At 58.6% G+C, this 20878-nt stretch overlaps 1 protein-coding gene across 1 annotated transcript; it reads left to right on the top strand.

The window, feature by feature from the left end:
* Positions 1–4040: 4040 nt before the first annotated feature.
* Positions 4041–9919, top strand: TP53INP2 (tumor protein p53 inducible nuclear protein 2; the record flags this gene model as incomplete). Its single annotated transcript, XM_082007058.1, has 3 exons — positions 4041–4164; positions 7685–7814; positions 9269–9919. 3 exons carry the CDS (start codon positions 4041–4043, stop codon positions 9519–9521), a joined length of 507 nt encoding a protein of 168 aa, XP_081863184.1. The 3' UTR covers positions 9522–9919.
* Positions 9920–20878: the final 10959 nt, after the last annotated feature.

Below are 20878 nucleotides of genomic sequence, written 5' to 3'. Positions count from 1 at the left end.
TGCTGTTCTCGTGGGTTTTACCAGCGAACCAGCCGCCCCGGGGTCCTGTTTAAGATTGTGGCATCCCCAGGCAGCAGGAGCTTGTGGGGCGAGGCAGGTTTGCTTTATCTCAGGGGCTGATCCTGCGAGCTCTGCCCTGCCCGTGCAGCCCACCCGTGCACCACGGTCTGGCACGGACCCCCTCGCACCAGCCCCGCCATGCTCCCCGGCACGGAGAGGGGGATAGCTAGTGACTTAATTAAATGCTTTGGGGAATGATCCTTTCAAATGCTCCATCTCAACTTTTTCTCTTAGGGGAGCTTTCCTGCTGCGGCCAGAGCTGTCGCAGCTGCCTGCGACCTGCCTGCGCTCTGCCCCAGCCCTCCCGGCGCGCCGTGGGTCTGCGCTGGAGCAGGACGGCCCCTGACAGCCCGTTACCATGGGGCTGGCTGTGCATGATGGGGCTGTGGTTACCTCAGGGCCTTTGATTGTAGAGATGGGAAAATGAAGCTAAATTTGGGAGAGTAGGCAACTGAAACTATTAGTGCCCGTTGTGTCTTGTGCCTTGAGGAAAGGAAAGTTATCTCTGGATTAGGGTGGGCGCCTGTGGAGGCCAGACACTTCAGCTCCTGACTTTCCCGTTGATGCACCCCGTGATTTTCTGGGGACTGGTCTCTAAGCAGGCGGGTGCTGGCGGAATGAGCACTGAGCTCCCGTGGCGGCAGAGGTTGAGACTGGTTTTGCTACTGTCCAGTGAAAGCTGCTGCCAAGTTTTAACAAAATAAAAAGAGGTTTTCCGCTCTCTGTTTTGACTGTGTAATTTATCATTTAATTTAATTTATCCTCACTCGAGGATGAACTCCTTGCGAGGGGCTCTCCGACAAGCCCGCAGAGCGGAGGGGAGCGCTCGGGGCCGGCCGGGCAAGGCGCTTCGCAGGGCTGTGCGTGCTGAGCCAGCCCGCGGTGCGGCAGCAAGCCCCTTCTGGGCGCTGGGGAAATCTCTGCCTGCCTCAGTCCTCAGCCCGGGGTAGCTGCCTGGGTGCTTTGCTGGGTGACGCTCCCCTTGCAGCCGGGCTGGGGCCACCGGCCTCCCCCCACCTGCCGTGTGCCAGCTTGCGGCATGGCATGCGGGTCCCGGGGCGGGGAAAGATGGCCAAGGGCCACCGAGAGCACCTCCAGCGTCCTCCCCGGAGAGGCCGGCTCGGGGTACAGCGCAGGGTGCGTCACCCTGAGAAGCTGCGCGGTGATGCCGGGGTCAGCCTTGGCTCAGCGCTTCTGCCGGCCTGGGAATGCTGCAGGCAGAGCTGCCCCAGCTCAAAAAGCACATGAACCCGCTCCTGGCCTTGCACCCGGCCAGGGCCGTGGTGGCCTTGGGGGACCGGAGCCCCCCATGCCTGCCACAGGCTGCTGGGTGCTTCCTGCCCCTCTCCCTCCCGCCTGGGGAAGAGCAAACAGCAGGAAGCCCTGAGGCATCACCAGCGGGTGCCTGGCAGCAGCGGGGTTTCATGCTGCATAATAAACTTCCTAAATAGATAGATATCTTTTGATATTATATTAATAAATGGGCAAGCGCTCCAGGCAGCTGCCAGCTTTCAGACTGCAGGCAGGGAGAATTGGCGCGTAATGACACCATGGCTCTGTGCTGCGGCACTCAGGGCTGTCCTGGGCGCCCTTTGCCAGCCTGGCCCGGGGAGGATGGATGCGCACGCGGGTCCCGCGGGAGGGAAATCCCCACCGCGCTCAGCACGGAGCAGAGGAGAGAGCTCGATGGGCCAGTTGCCATTCATTGCCCAGCTGGGTGTCAGCCCCTCTTCATTGTTGTTTCCCTAACTTACACTGTTATGCTTTAATGCTCCAGGAAAGTGGGGTGTCTGGATAATTTAATTGTGAGTGCACTGGAGTGTAACAGAAAGGCCGTGGCTTTGCTATGGTTGCAGCAGTGACAGGGTCTGGGAGGCAAGAGCTGCCTTCGCTGAGCCTGCAGCTCTCGCTGCAGTCGGAGGAAACGACTCTGTCACGTCTCAGTGCCCCGAAACCCTCCGCTCGGTGCTTCCAGGGGAAGCCAGGAGCCCTCTTAGGACACAGAGTGGGCAATCCTCGCCGACCTCGGATTCATCGTGGCGAGAGGCTCCTTGAGTCTCAGCCAAGTCCGTTTTGAACAGGCTGTCCCAGCTGGGACCCAGCTGGTTTAGCTGCAGCCTCTCCCCCCGGATGGATCTGGGCGCAGGGTGCGCGTGGAAGGGATGGACCATAGCGGTGGGGGCTGCCATCCCTTCTGCATCCGGGGCTGGCAGAGAGCAGGCTGAGCCCACAAACTCCAGGGGATCCCACCCATGGGGAAAGGCTCCCCTTGGTTTTTCATTTTCTGCCTTGTGGAGCAGATGATGTACCTCCCAAGGCACCTAAGAGGAAGCAAAAGGCACGGCGGTCCCACAGTGCACCGATACGGGCATGCCTGAGCCGCAGAACCGCGGCAGGCGCCCGGGCCAGCCGCCCTTCCCAGCAGCATTGAGGCTGGAGAGGCTGCTTCGTTATGGGGGAGGTCTCAGCTAGAACTTGAGCTGTTGGAGAACTGGCACATGCACGGACCAAGGCTCAGACCCGTCGTGCCTCCCTGCACCCTTCCCATGCCATATTGCCCAGAGTGGACGGGGCTTCACCGGGGTCCGGGACCACTCGCAGGCTCTATGCCACCTTGGTCAACAGAGCCATGAACTTGGCGCTTGCCCTCGAAGTGCACCCACGGCAATGTGCCAAGCAAGGCAGCACACAGCTGTCCCCTCTCCCTGCATCTAGCTCTTGATGGCGTTTTAATGCCCTTTAATGTCTCTGGACCAAAAAGCATTTTCTCCGCATGAATAATATCACTCTGCACCTTGTGGCTGCCATCTGTCTGCGCCTCTCTGAGAGCTTTGCAGTCATTAATAAAATTAGTGAGTCCTAACCTTCCTCCTGAGCTTGGGAGGAATGTGTTTCCCCAGGGGCAAAGCAGTGATGAGCGTAGATGTAGCAGAGACTCACTCAGAGCTGGGATAATGCTGTCCTCGTGCTGCCCCGCTGATGCCTCAGTGCTCGGGGCCAAGACACAGCCCGTAGCCAAGCGCTTTGTCCCCCGGCTCCTTGTTAAGGTCCTTGTAAAGGAGCAGTGGTGACATGTGTGACTGTCATCTTCTGGGGCTGGAGGGTGGCAATGGACCGCAGCTGCATCAGAAGAGCATCCCTGCAGAGGTACACACGTGCAGAATGACAAGAACAGTAACGACTTTCAGATTTAAACCAACCTCAAGCAGGTATTGGCACAGGCAGGGCTCGAGCAAAACGCTAGCAAGGGCTTCTTGGGACCCCGCTCGAGGAGGGGAGGGCGGCCACGGCCGTCAGTGGGTTGGTGGTGGGTGTTAGGGATGGCTCGTGCCACCGGTCCTCGGAAAGGACAGCAGCATCACACCCTTCGCCCTGCCCTTCCCACGCAGCGTGGTGCCGCCAGCCACCCTCGGTGCCCGTTCGGTGCCAGGGGAGGCAGGTCCCAGCCTGACCTGGGGACAGTGTTTGGTTCAGCCCCCGCCAGCTCCGGCAGATGGACCCCCCCGGACACGCTGCCCGTGAGGAAGGGGACGTGATGTGGGGCTCGGTGCAGGCGGGGGGCCGCAGGGCGCAGGCACACAGCCTTCACTGCTGCTTTCAGACCTGGTGTGTGATGCCCTTGGAGATGCCAGCAGCCCACGGCACAGACCTAGTGCCAGAGCCGCTGTTTCGCCGTCCCCTCCGGCCCGCCTGAGCCCCCGGGAAGCAGGAGGGCCACGCCGCCAACCAGTCCCAATGCATTACTCCTTTTTCTTTCCCTTTTACAGGCCGTTGCACTGAAGCCAAGTGAAGAACCTCAGAACAGCACTACACACCATTTAACTCGGCTACGCTTTTGCTAGCAGCAAAGAATCTCCGCCGCCACTGAGACCTCGAGTGCTGTTTTTTCCCTCCCTGCCCATCACGCCCATCTCCTCACCTGGAAGCCGGTGCTCAGCAGTAGCTCTAACACCGTCCATCTCGCTGCACCGCTCCCCACCATGTTTCAGCGTCTCACCAGCCTCTTCTTCAGTGACAGCAACACGCCGGAAGGCCTGGAGGAGCCCAAACCCTTTGTCGAGGAGGAGGAGGAGGAGGATGGCTGGCTCATCATTGATCTTGCAGGTGAGAAAAGCAGGGAGGACTGGTTTCCCGCAGCCTCGGCTGCACCTTGTCTCGCTGGAGCTGGGCAAACCCCTTGAGTTGACAACAGATGAGCGTGATCGTCTCTGCCCTTCATCCCTCCTCCCCTGCCCGCCCCCCCACCGGCAGTGCCCAGCCCTGTGGTCCTCCAGCAGCCCCCAACCTGCTCCTTCCTTTTTCCCTTTCCCAGTGGTGGTTCCCGACTTTCCACCAGCGTGGGCGCAGCAGCAGCGGCACTGGTCACTCAGGGTTTCGGTGCGATCCTGCCCGACGGGGGCTTGCTGGGGGACCCCAGCCCACGCGGGCTGTCTGCCCACGAGCGGCGGCAGTGCCGTGGCCTCCGCTAAGCTGTGCCGTGGGCAGCCTGGAGGAGCTGGGCTCGGCCGCTCCCCACAGCGCCGCTGCCGAAAGCAAACCAGGAGCCCATTTCCCTGGGGGAAGCGCCAGTGCTGGGTGCTGGTGGGGGGCCGGGGTTTTCCCCAGGCGAGGGCTGGCGGCGGCGGCGATGCCTGCCTGTCCCAGCCGGCGATCTGGCCGTGCTTGGGTCATTTCAGTCCGTTGGGGAGCAAATCTCAACTCCAAGGGGCTTATCTTCCCAACTCGTTCCCGGTGCCTGTGCCAACAGCACTCGGACAAGGGCTGTTTGGCGCAAGGTACCTCCAGATCCCTCAAGGGTTCCCTGTTCCCGGGGACGGTGACAACCCCCTGGAGCCCTGTTTGACACCAACCAGGCGGGGCAAACTCCTTGTGTGCCCAGAGCCTCTCCAGCTCCATTAAGACCTTGGCGTTGCTATTGTAGGGTTGATGACTCAACCAACTGCAATTATAATTTGCTTGCAATCGAGCAGCGACCTTAGCCAAACAAGCCAGCCTGTGCGGGACCTCCTCAGTGGCCGCGGTCTGCTTTCGCAGCCTCTGGTTAGTTGTGGTGCCCCAGCCCAGGGGATCACAAATGTATCCTGCCGGTTTAGGAGCAGGGTTTTGTCTTCCCTCTTGCAGGCATCTGTCCTCCAAGCAGATGCTCCCTGCCTGTCCGTGCACCGAGCAGAGCTCGTTTTCATGATGCAAGTTGTTCGTTAGGGTTTTCCCCCCATGCAGTGAGCTGGAGAGGGGACCTGAGCATGGACAAGCCTGGGATGGGGGACAGGGACAGCCCCGTGCCTGGTGGGAGCACTATGGGGAGCTGGTGGAGGTGGATGGGTGGCATGGGCACGGGCAGCCATGGGGGATTCCCCGTCCTCTGGGCTCTCTGGTGACTGTCCGGGGGGGTCACAGCGGTGATATGGGAGGGGGCTGGTCATGAGGAGGTCCCTGGAGCAACGTGCAGCAGCTGCCACGTGTTGGGGCCAGCTGGCAGTGGCTGCAGCACGCCCAAAGCGTGCCAGGAGGAGCCAGGAGTTTCCCCAGACACAGAAATGCTGGGCTGTGCCCTGATCCCCTGGGTCTGGGACTGCAGCCGGCTCAGCGGGGACCCAGGGATGACTTTGATGCAACAGGCTCCCACGTTTTTTCCAATCAAGCGGCCAGGCTGTCGGTGCAGAGCCGGCTTTCAGCAGTGTGTCTGCCTGGGACCTGCCACCCCACTGCTAATCCCCACTGGCACCGCCGCTGCCTTTTCCCATAGCATTCCCCGGCCGGTCAGGGACCTATTTATTTCAGCCCTATTTCTGAGGCTGGAGTTATGCAAAGCACGTTAAAAACTAAACCCGCTGGCTCCAGCCCCCCTCCTTCACCTTTGAGCCACGGTGGCTGGGAAGCACCTCACGGTCTGGCTCCCTCCCAGCAGCGGGGCAGGCTAACAAGCCTCCGAATTTGTTCCCTCTCAGCCACGTCTTTGACCCACATGTTGCAAAATGCATCCAAGTGAACCAGACCTCCCAGGAGCGTTTCAGATGCCCCAACACCCAGCCTGGCTCCGCTCAGCATCCAGGGAGGGCGCAAAGGGCATTTCCCGGTGCTGAGTGATACAGCTGTAGGTCACCCAGGGATTTGGGGACCACGAAATACTCCTTGTGACATCAGAACGCACCTTGGCAATGGATGGGGACAGGTAGCCGTGAACGGCTGGGGCAGGGTTCAGCTGCACTGGGTCCCCTGCTCCCCGCACCCGCAGCCCCCCGTTGCGGGAGCACTGCCGGACCGGGAGCGTTCCGGCAGGGCTCGATGGCCGTCCCCGGGCTGAGAAACAATCTCCCGGCCGGCACGCCAACAACTATTAATAACTGGATATGCACTGACCTGAAGAAAGACACTCTCATGTTCACAAGGCTAATTGTGGCCTGCCCTAAGCCCGGGGCTGGGGCATCGTCTGCGGGGGGAGCCGGTGACGTGCCGGGTGGCGAACATCGGCCCCACGCTTCATGTGCTGTATTCCTCCACCGCAAGAACATGTTCACCTCTGATTTCTCCTGCAGCCTCACCCAGCCACAGGGTCACACGTGCCCACATAGGTACTGCACCGAAACCGCCCTGGGACCAGTTCCCTCAAAGCCCCCCGATGAGGCTGGGAGCGGGTCTGGGCATCCCGATGAGCCCGACATTAGGCACGGGCTCCCTTCCCATAACACAACCAGTAATTCTGAGCACGGGCACATAAAGCACCAGCCCAAGTGCTTTTGCCAGGCGGAGGTGAGGAAAGGAAAGCGAGGAAGGCTGGGGGTGTCCGCGGGGTGTGGGGTGGCAGCTCCTGGCTCAACCACCCAAAACTTAGCCTCTAATGGACTGAAGCTGAAGGTGCAGCGAAAACCTTGGCTGAAGAATTTATTCCCCTGATTTCTTCCAGAAAAAAGGTGTGAACTGTTTTTTTCCTCTGTGTGTGCTTGATCTCAATGTTTGCAAAGCACCGGGCGGCGTTTGCAACCGCAGGCGGGCTGGCGTTCCTCCGGAGCGGCGCAGTGTGGCTCGGGTGCCGTAAGAACAGGCAAAAGCAGCGTTTCTTTGCGGCTGAATTTCTTCCTTCATTTTGAGAGGGGAAAAAAAACCCACTGCGGTAAACCCGGCTGTTTTCCTGCATTTTTTGGTTGAACTGCCTGACCAGAACCGTTTCCATTGCGTGCTGGCTTAGCAAAGCCAGACCCCGCAGCACCGGCAGCCGCCCCGATGCGGAGGGTGCTGGTTGGGGTGCGGTGCGGGGCACCGCTGGCGTCTCCCTCCCCACGAGGTCCCGTTGACGCCGTGCCTGTCTCTAGCAGTGATGATGGTGGTGGGGTGTCTCTTGCACTAACGATGCCCCTTTCTCTCCCCCCTCCCCTCCCCACTGTACATGGTATGTGTGTGTGTCCCTGCTGCGCCCCGCATGGCTCTGCACCCCCGCCACCCCCAGGCAGCCGTGCCCGCCCCGGCACAGCCCGGCGAGTGGGTGCTGGCGGTACTGGGCGCTCGGCGCGATCCCGCCCGGCACCCCCCGGTCCGCCACCACTGCCAGCCGCTTCCCCGGCCCCGGCCGGTCCCTGCTTGATGGACGAGAGTTGGTTTGTCACCCCTCCCCCCTGTTTTACTGCAGAGGGGCCCGGCCCCGACGGCGTGGGGAGCAGCCCCATGGAGGACCTGCTCATCGAGCACCCCAGCATGTCTGTCTACGTCACCAGCACCCTCGAGGTGGACGTGGAGGGCCCCGAGGACGATGCCGCCGGGTGAGTGTTGGCATAGGGGTGCTCTCCGGGGGCTGCTGGCCCCAGCACCCGCTGGGGGACCGGGGTGGACGGTCAGTCCCGGCATCCCAAATCACCGTGTATGCCCGGGAGCGTTTTGCCCAGGCTGCCCACGGACGGAGTGGGGCTGTAGGGGACCTCGGTGTCCCCACATCCCGCTCAGGGAGCACCCTGCACACCGGGCAGGGTGACCTGGCCGGCGCCACGCAAGGATGGCAGCCTCTGTGTCCTGAAACACTCTGCCTAAGGGGATCTCAGCGCCATGTTGAGACGGCCATGGGTGCCACTGGGCTGCGGCGGGAGAGGCTGCGTCCGCCCCCCCTGCCCCAGCAGGGTCTCCTGGCGCGGCCGCCTGTCACCCCACCGCCCTTCCAGGGGCGTTTGCCAGGCGGGGCTTCAACATGGGGTTTTGCACGGGTACAGCGCAAGCCAGGCAAACCTAAGGGGACAAGGTGGCCTTTGGGCACAGCCCCTCCAAGGCACCTGGCTCCCTCAGGCAGGGGGGTGCTGCAGCCCCCCCGATCCCTCTCTTGGCTCCGTACGGGCCCGGCACAGGGGTGTCCCGCCGCCGTGGGGGAGCGGGATGCCACCAGCCGTGGATGCGGACGTTTCTCCCCGCCCCAAAGTCCATCTTAGCCGGGGTGGGGGGGAAGATTAAACAGAAATGCCCCAAATGGCCGCACTGCCCTCTCCCCCCCCAGGATCTGTGGGCTGGAGCCCCCACCCTCCTGCCGTGGGGCCACAGCCTTGCTGCAGGCACTGGGGAGCTCTGCCCTCTCCCCATGGCTGCCCTCCGCTGCCCCGTGGCACCGGGAAAGCCCTGGCCATGCGCACACGCAGAGCTGCCGCCGGCCGAGCCCCGGGTCCCACTGTGCCGCAGCATCCCCGCTGCCCCCAGCCCCAGCCCTCCAGCATCATCCCCCGGATCCCCTCACCGGGGCCGGGGAGGAGGCAGCGTCCCCCGTGCCGCAGCGTGGTTATTTACCCGCCGCACAAGAGTTTGGGGTGAGCCTCCACCCGGGGCTGGGGACACCGTTCCTTCCAGGGCTTCTCTCCTTGCAAAGTCTCCCTGAGGGCCACGGCTCGATCCCAAGGGCTTCAGAGGAACCTCAGCGCTGGAGGGCGCAGGAAGGGGGCCGGAGGGAGCTCGAAACGGGGCAGGAGACCAAACGGGTCACAAGCGGGATGGAAATGGGATGGGGCTTGGCTCCCCTCCCCTGGGCTGAGGGGCTTCGCCCCTGTGGGGATGGCCCCGTTCCCGGCGGTGTCTGAATTTATCCCGGGTGTCCCAGAGCCCGCCTGTGCCGCGGCTCGGCAGGCTGCTGGGGCGGGAGGAGCCCGGGCCCATCCTGGGGGGGTTGGAGACCTCGGTCCCCTTCTTGCCCGGGTGGTGGGGGCCGGGGGCCGGCGGCCACTGATGGCCCCTTTCTCTGCAGGGAGGTGCCGGAGCCCCGGCTGGAGCGACACGTGCCGCACCACAGCCGGTCCCTCTCGGTGAAGGCTGCCATCTTGGAGAAGGTCGGGCAGGTGCGGCGGGTGCAGCGGGCCAAGCAGCTGGCGGAGAAGCACTGGCTCAGCCAGAAGGCGCTGCAGCGGCAGAACCGGGCCCACCAGCGCCCGCTGCGCCACGCCAAGCAGCACGCCGGGACCTTCGTCCACCAGCCCGGCCAGCGCCACTGCAACTACTGACCTCGCCGGGCCGCCACTCCCCCGCCGCCGCTCCCCCGGCGGAGGGAGGCCCCTGCCCCTGCGCCAGCCGCCCCAGGGAGCGCCGGCCCCCACGGACACCGGTGACGCTGGGCTGCGGTTTCACTCCGCTTCCCCCGCACACCTGCATGCCCAGCCCCCCCCACTCCTCGTCTTCCTCCCCCCGCCCTCCGCTGCTCCCCTCGCCCTTCGCCCCCGTCGCCGGCCGCACCGGCAGCCCCTGCAGCTCCCCCTTCCCCGCCCTTGCAGCCACGCCAGCCTTCACGCGGGAAATCGGTATTCCCAGTGAAATCACCCGTTTCCAAAATCCGCGGCGAAGCCTCTTTGTCCTGACGAGCCTGTGACATCAGTGCCTTTCTTCATGACGTCATGACTCCACGTATAGCCAGACTGGGATGTCACAAGCAGAGACACCGAGCGGAAGTGGAAAGAGCAACGAAGCGACAAGATTTGGGACTTTTAGGAAAATCTCATCGACGACACTAAATAATGCTTCCTCCCCCCAAAACCAGCAAACGCCTCTCTCCCTCCTTGATTTCTTCATTACGTTTTTACTGCGATAAGACAAAATCCCCACGGAAGAGGCTTGTCATGGGGAAGAGCTGGTGGAAACCTTCGTGGCAGGGTCAGCCGGGCGACTCATGGTGCCTCGTGGTGTTTTTTTAAAGACAACCTTAAAAGCAATCTCAGGAAACAAAGCACCGTCCCAGCGCCTCGCCGGAGCCCGTGGCTGCCGCGCCAGGAGGGGGGGCCAGCCCGGGGCCAGCAGCAGCACCCCCGTGCCTGGTGGTCCCGCCGAGCGGCTGGCTGCCTCGCCCGAGCGAGCCCCCTCCTCCTGGAGCCACTCATCTGCCCACGCTGCACCTATATACCTACGTAAAGTACATACGTGTGTGTGTGTGTGTGTGTGTGTGTGTGTGTGTGTCTCTACACCCGTAGACTTGGAAGAGGCACCGTTTAAGCCCAGGAGCATCGGCTGCCCGGCGCTAGCCCCCGGGCGGGGCGCGGAGGCAGGGAGCCGCGCAGCTTCCCCGAGGTGGTGGCACAAGCACGTCGAAGCTGGTGGTGAAGGGATGCCGAAGAGGAGGCTGGCAGGAAAAGGCTGAAGTAAGGGCACAGGTGGACTGGGAGCAGCTGCAAAGGAACAGGCTGGGGCGGCCCCGGCCAGCGGGGCCAGGCCAGAGGGTTGCTGCCGAGGAGCCGCAACGGGAACGCCTTCTTCCCCCACTAAAAATGGCATCCTTTCCCGTGAAGGGCCAAACTCCATTGTGAGCAGCGCTGATTTTTAATGCAAATCCCTCCCCTCCCCATGATGGGCTCGTTCTGCCTCTCGAAGGACGCGGTCCAGCCTTTTCACCAGCTCCAGCACCGGCTGGGATGGCTCCAAACCCAGCAGAAACTTGCTGGTCCCCCCTCAGCTCCCTCCCTGCAGGGACTGGTTTTGCGCCCCGTGCCCCGTCGCATCCTGCTTGTGGCCAGCTCACAGCCTGGCTTCCCACCCTCTGCGACAAGAAATACCCCCAGCCACCCCCACAAAAAAAGCTGATTTTACAAGAGTTTCTTCCATGCACCATGCTATATCTCTCAGTATCAGCTTGGGACCTGGGTTGAAGGAATCGTGGTAAGCCCAACCTCGGACAGCTGATATTTATGAATTTTTAAATGAGATTAAAACCAAAACAAACCTTCTTAGGAGCACCAGCCACCCTGCTCTGTGCCTGGGACCGCGGGGGAGCCGGCTGGTGATGCTCACCTGCAGCATTTATCTTTTGCTCCGATGAGACGGCGTTCCCAAAAGCACAGAAATGACAAAAAACCCAATGTCAACTATCTCGTTCCCGTCTTTCCATTCTTCCAGGCTAGTTTCTTGTTTCAAGTCCTCCTGAGACCCAGTGCCCTCCTCCCTTGAATGATGTGATACATCCACGGGGGTGAGCGTGGCACTGGCTTACCGCGCCGGTGGAGACACCGGGCTGTATTCTGCACCTCCCACACTGGTGTGATCTGCTGCTTTTTCAGCCTTTCTGGTAAGCGTGGTGGCACCGGAGCTGATTTTTCACAGCCAGTGGTTTATCAGCAGAGAAAGAGTGGGCTTGGGAACCCGGCGTTGCCTCCCGCTCCTTTGGCCTTGCCACAATCGCCGTCCCTGGCCGCCGAGCTCGAGATCACCCCATTTCACCTCTGGTGTCTTCTTGGTGAAGAGACTGACAACTCCTTGACTCGAGAGGAATGTTTACATCCTTTGGCTTCCTGAGCTTCACATTAAATGCCTTTTTTTTTTTCCCTGAAGTGATGCCTGGTGAGAGCCGGGCGCATGGCTTTTGTAGGGATGCCGGCTCAGGTGCTTGTGAGGACAAGCAGGGGCTGAGCCCGCGCTGGCGGGTGTCCCGTGGGTGTCCGATGAGGCGCTGCCTTCCCCGTGCCGCTCCTCCTGTGCGGCTGGACGATGTGCCCTGTGGCCACCGGGCAATGGCGTTAGAGGAAGCATTTTCTCTCTAGCCCAAGTATGCATCAAGAAGCGGACAAGCCAAGCAATGTCCTGCCTCCCAGCCCATTCTCCATTTTAAGTTCTCCTCCTGCGCATCCGAGATGCCGCCAGCCCCTGCGGAGCACTGCCGCAGTCGGAGGCTGGCTGCGACACCGCCGCCCCGCTGCCGCTTCCAGGGCAGGAGGGGCCGGAGGGCGGCGAGGCTGGCTGCGAGCCGTGGCCCCGGGGCGGGTCCTGCCATGTCTCACCTGCCAGGCCCTCCCGTGCCCACCCGTCTGGCTGCAAACGGTACCCCGGTAGGAGAAGCCCCTCATCAAAATCCTCCTCTGTGTCTCGCTCGTCCATAGCCCTGGGCCGTGTTCCTGGGGGGCTCGGCGCAGCCGTGGTGTCAGCGCCGGCTCCCGGCGCCCGTTTCAAATGGCTGATGCTGTTACTCCGTCCTGGTTTTCAGAAGCGAATGCAAACTCTTTTCTTTTCCTTTTTTCTTTCCGTGCCAGTCTGAGACACCTCTCATCATGCTGTGCCCAGCCAGCACAGGACATGAAGCAGAACTATTATCACACTTTATATCAAGAGTATGTTTATAAAGGATTAATAAATTATTAATAATGTTTTCATGAAGAGGTTAATCCAGAGTCCCTGCATCCCGCAGGTCAATGGGGCACGCTTCCCGCAGCGCGTACGGCTCCTGCAGTCCCCCTCCCTGTCGTTTTCACACTTGCTCGCGTATTAACGTCTGCTGACCACCCGTTGACCCCTGCAAGGCGACTGTCGATCCACCAGTGTGACTTCGCTGCGGCGAAGGTCTGTTTCCAGCTCGGCTTCGCGGAAGCCCTGCAATGCGCCTGTCCTGCCCAGCGGTGAGCGCCAGACCTGGCCTGATACCAAATCTCCTGCCCAGTGTTGCCAGAGCAAGAAAACCCCTTTACACTGCGGTTGCGAGTCTCCTCGAATCTTAAAACAAATGAAAGGTGCTTCAAAACTTAGAACTTCTCCTCTGTGTGCACACGTGTGCACGTGTAGATATTTCACAACACTATGTGGGTGTTCGGTAGGTTGTTTTGGGGTGCGGGCTTTAGTTTTTTCTGGGGTCGTCGGGGGCTTTTTTTGCACCCAGTAGGTTCAATTTGCGACCAGCTGCGTGATGCTCCCGATGGGAGGGTGAGGCAAACGCGGCGCTGGCTGGCGGGGAGGCCCTTGGGCTGGTGCCCTGCGGGAGCGGCCGGGATGAGGCTTGCTTTGCTCTACTTGTGCGGGGGGAAGCTACAGCATGGACTCAGGGACAAACAAATACGCTGGGGTCTTTAGAACTGTGTTTTTTCCGGGCTTCTCTGTTCGGATGTGGGGTTTTGTTTCTGGTTGTGAGGCCTTCGGTGGCGCGGTCCCGGAGGATGCTGCAGGGGTGTGGCTGGAGCCTTCGGCAGCACGTGTCGGGGAGAGGCCGCGCCATGGAAGACCTGCAGGGTTTGACTGCGGGGACGCGGCTGGTCCCTCCTTGGGCTTGTTTGCGAACAGCCGGGTACGGATTTTAAGCCATGAGCCCCCCGGGATTTGGGAAGCAAAGCAGAGCTGTGCTTTCGGCGTCGGCCTCAGCTGGTCTGGCTCCCGCCGCACCCCCGGGATCAGAAGGGGAAGCCGTCGGAGCAATCACGTGGAGAAGTGCTGATGCAGGTGACAGGCAGATCTGTGGGAGGGAACTTTTGTATTTCTTGCAATGAAAACAAAACTAAAAAAGGAACAATTCCCTGGTGGAGAGACCTGGGCAAACCTCGGCTCAGCGAGCACCAGCTTTGCCTGGGCAGCGCGGCAGTGCCGCAGCCATGGCTGCCGGGGCCAGAGCCAGCCGCTCACCCCAGCCCCGGCGGCCGCTTCCCAGCCCCGCGCTGGTATGGCAGCGAGGAGCGGGCGTGGACGGGCGGGCTGGGGGGCGTCGGGATGCTGCGGGCAGGCCGGGGCAGCGCCGGCGGCACCGCCTGGAGCTTGTGGAGGCAGCGGACCCCTGTGGTGGAAAGATCCTTTCCACCGCTGAAAGCCCCCGTGGTGCAGGGGATATTCTCCGAGCAAGGCACGAGAGGTTTCCATCTCGGTTGCCCTCTTTCGGTACGGGGCAGGGCAGCCTGGCTCCATCGCACTGCGGCGGATGAACCCCCTGAAGCGAGTGGCGAGGCTGCCCCAGCCATCGGGGCAAGACGGGAGGGGACAGCCCTCCCGGAGAGGTGCCACCTCTGCAGACGAGAGCCAGATCGCGCCAGGACGCGTCTGAACCGGCGTACCCCCGCGCCACCCGCCGCCCTGGGCGGCTCCCCGCTCTGCTTGCTGCGCCGTGCCGGGGCAGGCTGGTGGCCACGGCGCGTGCAGGACACCTTGCCGGCAGCCGCGTCAGCCGCCACAAAGTCCTTTCACCAAATTTTGGCTGTCGCCCGCACTGCAAGGCTGGGGGGACCTGCCAGGGGAGGTGGGGCAAAAGCCCTTGTCACCCGGTGCTCTGAAACTTGCACTCACAAATGTGCTTTCCAAAAATCTCTGCTGTAAAAGCTCCATCTGGAAGGAAAATGGTTCTTTCCATGGGATTCAGCGTTTCTTTTTCATCATGGATAACATAAATGCATGGCTCATCCCAAAGATCACCGCTGTGGGAATCCTCATTCTTCCTTTAGGCATGTTTCTAATCAATAGATGATTTTACATTTACGTCTTACTGATACCTTTTCCTCTTACATCCAGTCCCAATGCGGGGAAAAAACCCCACTAGATGTCTTGTCATACCAGTCAGAACAAAAAAAGATGAAAAAATACTCCAGTGAGGTTCCAGACTTGAGTCACACAGCTTTGCAATCACTCCTGTGGGGGATAAGTACCAGCTCCAGCGCCCTGCATAAAGTGGAAATTAAATTTCAGGTGAATTTATTGAAAAACAAGCCAATCCCCAAAGATTAAACCATATAATAATTAGAAAACAGCCAGGAAAAAGCGATAGGACACCTCGAGTCAAGAAAAATGGTTGTCGGCATCTGCCTGTTGCTGCCTGCCAGAAAGCAGCGCCGAGCCCCGCTCCCCTGTGCTGGGCATGGGGCGATGGCAGTCCCCGAGTCTTCCCTGAGTGTCTGGGTTTAAGACAAGAAGCCACCCACGTCTGGCTGGTGCCACGGGCACTCCTTAGCCACCGGGGGCTGCCAGCAGCCGCTCTTCCTGCCGGGGCCGCAGGTGTCCCTCCAGTTTTGCTGCGGCTCCGTCGCTGCCTGCACTCGGGAATAGCTGCTGGTGGCAGGGGGGACGCGCCGGCACCCCAGCGTGCCCCCACCCTCGTCCTCAGCGCTTCCCCCCCCACCTTCGTCCAGCACAGGACTGTGTGACCTCAGCACAGCCGCTTGCAGGGACTGGAGCCCCAGGACAGGCGCCCACCACGCTGGCAGCCTCTCCATCGCAGCGGCTCCCACCGTCAGAGCAGCCGAGGACATTAAAGGGCCTTCAACGGGGCTGACCGCCTCAGGGCTTGCCTTCTTCAAGGTGGAGCTTTCCTCCTCCGCCCGTTTCTCTCAGATCTGCTCAATACAACATCAAAGCCATGAATAATTTCGCAGCGTCCTCAAGGGCTCAGTCCTCGTCCCATTAACATGGCCAGAGCGGCTGTCACAGGCCACACGAATGTGGCTGCAGAAGCTGGATGAAGCGGTGGGAGAGGCTTTGCGTGGTTGGCAAGACCCTCTTTTGGCGAGAGGCATCCTCAAACCCGACGGAGATGCTGCCTTCTTCCCCGCTTGACTCTGGGATGCCAGTGGTGGGAGCGCTCGTCAGCCACGGGCTCCGGGCAACCAGACGCGGCTTGGGCAGGAGGTCTCCCCATGGCCTCTGGTTTCATGCCGCTCATCGATGCGTCATCAAACGGCCTTTATTTCTGCTTCTTAAAAGAGACCCGTGTCACTAACTGAACCCACAGCTCTTCCCTTACAAGGGCGAGGATGACGAAGATGAGCAGCTCCGTTTAATAACGAAGATGGCTTTTATGTGTGGTCCTTTTTAAAATTCTTTTTTACAGAGAGGTGACACACGGGTGTGTCCCCCTTACACTCACTCTGAGCTAACACCTCCTGGGCTGGTTGGGGAGGTCCCTTTTCCAGCGCAAATGCAAAGCTCCGTTAGAAGGATGCTGCCACGTGCCCCAGAGCATGGAAACGCTGCCGCGAAGCTTTGGCTCTGTTACAGCTAACCACAAAAATCCCACTCCGATCGTATTTTATCACCGGGGGCGGAGGGAGAGATTTTATTCCTTGCAAATGGGGGGGAAACCAGCACAGTAAATTGTTAAGAGTAGCTTAAAAATGGGTTGCACAGAGGACCCTAAAGTTTCTCCACTCTTTCACGTTCACCTTGTGGATCCACGTCAGGGAAGCCGGGAGCAGCTATGCCCAAGTCTCACTGAAATCTTATCCACGGCTTTGCATTGACACAATTATGCTTTGGGAAATCTAGGCCTGAGGGAACAGCACAAGGCATAATGGTAAAATAGTAATATTTTCTCTTGTATCATAAATATATCCATACAGAGCCACTGAGCACTGCAACATTTGATTTGTATGTATCAACCCTAAGTATTCTGCTTGTAAAACTCATCCACATGCATTATCCGTCTCCATGCTGGACTGACTACATGTGCCTTTCACCATTTTTCATGGTTTGTCATCTTTTTTTTAACACAACTGCAGAACTTGAATAAATCAGTGAACTATAGTTAAAAGTCCTATGCAAGAGATGACTGGGGAGTCAGTTTTCGATATTTCTGTGTTTCTATGTTGTTTTAAAAGTGGATGCTGGGATTTTCAGAGAAGTCTAACAGAATTAATGCCCTAAAAAGCATTTAGAATTTTTTTTTTTTTAATTTTAGCTAAAAAGCGTTTAGCATTTTGGATGCTAAATCTCTTAGGCAGCTTTGAAAAGCTCAGCCTAAACCCCAGTTCCTCACTGGTTTGTATGTGGAGAGCGAGCAGCAGCGGCAGAACGAGCACTAGCGCTTCGCCAGGACAGTCGGCGTGTTCAATAGCCGGTGTTTCCTTCTAAGAGAAAGTGCTATTTGGTTGGAAAAGGCTGCCTTAAGCCTTCCCTAAAATGCGTTGGAGAACGTTACCCTCCCCGGCTGGCGGCCCCGCGCCCACCACCGCCCCGGGTTGACCTGGTTGGGCTGCAGAGGACCCGCGCCAGCCAGCAGATGCCCGCGCAGTAGTTCTCCGTGCTCCGCTCAATGCCTTACAACCATGGGACAACTTCCACACCGGGATTTTGAGAAGTGGGAAAAAAAAGCCCCACATTTTTCTACATCACCTGTGCTGTAGGACTGAAACCTTGTCCGAAACTCAAAGCTAACAAAATATGTCCTTTTTGTGTGTTACATGTTAAATCGGTGTAAGCAAAGTTAGTAGAGAAAGGGTGTCTACTTCTCGTAGGACGTTGTTTAAACATTTGCCGTGTGTCAACAGACTGAAGGACACGACTGCCTGGAATACATTATGTAGTGTGCCTGTGTGTATGTAACCTGGTTTTGGTTGTTCGGCTGTAATGCTGTCTTTTGACTGAAAAAAAAATCTAATATAAAGAAAAAACCACAAGAAATAATAAAAAAAATTTAAACTATTTTATGTGCATTCCTCTAAAGCCAGCAATTAAACCCATTTGCAGAAAGCTTTGGTTTTTAGAATAAGCTTTTAAAAGTCGATGCCATAACTATCAGAGACAAGCCAATAGAAAAAAGACCCCTTTGAAGACAAGGACGCACAGGGGAGGGGATTTTTTTTCCCTCCCCATTACCAAACCCTAAAACTCAGTAGCAGTTGCAAGGGCTAAAGCAGATGCTGGTTGCCCTGAGAAAGATGAGTCCCACATCAGCCGATCTCTACAGCGTCAGCCGTTCCTCCACACAACAGCCTGAAACGTTCTTACCACCCACCTTACAACTGAAAGGCAGAGAGAGGCCTCTAAGATGATTAAGGGCTTGGAGCACCCGACCGATGAGGAGGGGCTGAGAGCTGGGACGGCTCAGCCTGCGGGAGAAGGCTCGGGGGGATCCCATCCATGTGTGCAGATACCTGAGGGGGGGAGTACAGAAGATGGAGCTGGACTCTTCTCAGCCCAGGGGCAGGATGAGAGGCACAAACTGAGGTCAGAAAGAAAAGAAATTCCACTTAAACATAAGGAAATTTGAGTAGGGAAGTGACTGTGCCCCTGTACTCGGCACTGGTGAGGCCGCACCTCGAATACTGTGTTCAGTTTTGGGCCCCTCACCACAAGAAGGACGTTGAGGTGCTGGAGTGTGTCCAGAGAAGGGCAGCGAAGCTGGGGAGGGGTCTGGAGCACAAGTCTGATGAGGAGCGGCTGAGGGAACTGGGGGTGTTCAGTCTGGAGAAGAGGAGGCTGAGGGGAGCCCTCATGGCTCTCTACAACTACCTGCAAGGGAGTTGTGGTGAGGTGGGGGTTGGTCTCTTCTCCCAAGTAACCAGAGTTAGAACAAGAGGAAATGGCCTCAAGTTGTGCCAGGGGAGGTTTAGATTGGATATTGGGAAAGATTTCTTTATGGAGAGAGTGGTCAAGCATTGGCACAGGCTGCCCAGGGAGGTGGTGGACTCACCGTCACTGGAAGTGTTCAAAAAACATGTGGACGTGGCACTTCGGGACATGTTTTAGTGGGCATGGTGGCGTTGGGTTGATGGTTGGACTCGATGATCTTAAAGGTCTTTTCCAACCTTAATGATTCTGTGATTCTGTGAAACACTTTTTTACTGCAAGGGTGGCTGACCACAGGTGCAGGTTGTCCAGTGAGGTTGAAGAGTCTCCATCCTTGGAAATGCCCAAAATGAGAGTGGACGTGGCCATAAGCAACCTGCTTTGGAGCAGGGGTGGGATGGGGCTTTCCAAGGGGAGCAGCCCAGTGGCTGCGCCAGCTCCTCCAGCAGAGCAAAGCCAAGGGGTGCTCTGGGTGTTACACCCACTGTCCCTCAGCTGCCCGGGAGCAGCACTTCAAGGAGTTGTTAGGTTAGATATCGGGAATGAAAAAATAGGTAAGAGCAAGCTTTGATAAACCTTCTCATGGGAGAACCAAATTCAGACACGGGAGACAAAGCACGGGGTCATGCGGGCTGGGGTGGACCTCAGGAGGTCCTCAGTCCAACCTGCTCACAGCAGGGTAAATACCGAATTCAGACCACGTTGTACAGGGCTTTGTCCAGCCGATTCTTGAATATCTCCAAAGAGAGAGATCCCGCCACCTCTCTGAGCCCTGGTCCAGTGCCCAGATGTCCCCAGGGAGAATCTTCTGTTCTATCCAGCCAGAACCTCCTCTCTTTCCGTTCATTCTAGTGGTGTCCCCTCCTCTCAGCACGCACCTTCATAAGCACCTGGCTCCATCTTCTCCAGTACCTGAAAGGGTGATGAAGCCCATCTCCCTCAATCTCTCCTCTTTGACCAGGTGTTCCCAGCCCCTGGCCATCTCGGTGGCCCTCTATTGTGTCCCCTCTATGCTACCAACTTCTTTCTTGTGTGTCTATGGGGGTAGGGGTGGTGGAAATACTCCAGATGTGGTGCCAAGGGGAACCATCCCTTCCCTTCCCCGCTGGCTACACCTCTGCTAGCACAGCCTGGTACAGCAGCCCATCTCGCTTGCATTAAGCCGGGCTTAGCTTCCTCTCCTGGAGGCCTCTGACTGCAGAGCTGCTTCCCATGCATAGGATCTTGCATTTGTCCTTTCCCGAGGTCCACGTCCCTGTAAATGGTGACCCTGTCCCGAAGCGCGTCTGCTGCCTCCAGCGTGGCATTTTCTGCAACCCCGAGTGCTCCCCGTCCCTTCCCCTCATTCACTGATACATGGACCTTGCCTGTGAAGATGACCTTCCAGTTTTGTGGACTTTGCCCAGCTCCTCATTCTCCAAAACCTCCCACCCGACCTGAGCAGCAGTAGCAGTGGCGAGGACAAGCCCGGGGCAGGGTGGACGCCAGGTTACCTGCGCACTCGCCCCTCGCGTTTCGGGGAGACCCAGTGGGTAGGACATCAAACAACACCACCACAGCGGGGCCTCCCCCACCCCACCAAAGTCTTCTGATGAGCGTGGGGTGATCCCGCCTTGTCCTTCGCACAAGCCGATGCGTGGAATAAAACCAATTTTGTGAACTGAAGATGAGGGTTAAGAAATGCAACGTGGAGGATGGAAGGAGTAAAAATGAGCCAGTTCAGAAACTGCTTCCTATCGACGGTGCTCATGTGTGTGTGAGTGCACAGCGAAGATAATACGTGCAAATAAATGTGCATGTATGGATCTATAATCCTAAAGGAGTAGATACTTTTTGTGGAAACCAGCTTCATACCACCCTCCCACCCGTAAAGCAAGAGCAGCGTGAGCACCTGGGGGAGAGCGGGGGTTTCAGGGAACGGGGGCTCTGGGGGCGCGGAGGGAGGCGGCGTTCCTGTGCCGACAGCTGGCTCTTCCCACACGAAAGACACAGAACACCCAAACTCCGATAGTGAGGACCAGAGACATTCATTAGCCTCGCTCAGCGTCTATTACCTTGTGCACAAATAGGTAATTTACGTCATTCTAAAAAGTGACAACATATATTTAATGACAATTCATATTTAATAGACACAAATATATTTTTTAAATCATGGAAGAAAAGAAAAAAGGTAAAAGTATCTATTTGTGCACAAAGCAACAAGCAATCCGACAGAGCGGCTTCTCGGCTTCCCACCGTGGGAGCTTCCTGGAACACAGGGGCTGACCCACTTTCCACGGCAGCACACAAACCAGCCCCCGCTGACGGCAGCGTAGTTATCCAGATAAATATACTTCAGGCTACCCCATTTCAGACGGCC

This window comes from Phaethon aethereus (genome assembly GCF_964289735.1).
Source record: "Phaethon aethereus genome assembly, chromosome: 16".
Classification (NCBI taxonomy): Eukaryota; Metazoa; Chordata; class Aves; order Phaethontiformes; family Phaethontidae; genus Phaethon; species Phaethon aethereus.
Note: the sequence above shows the minus strand (reverse complement) of the source record. Positions and strands in the feature narration are given on the sequence as shown.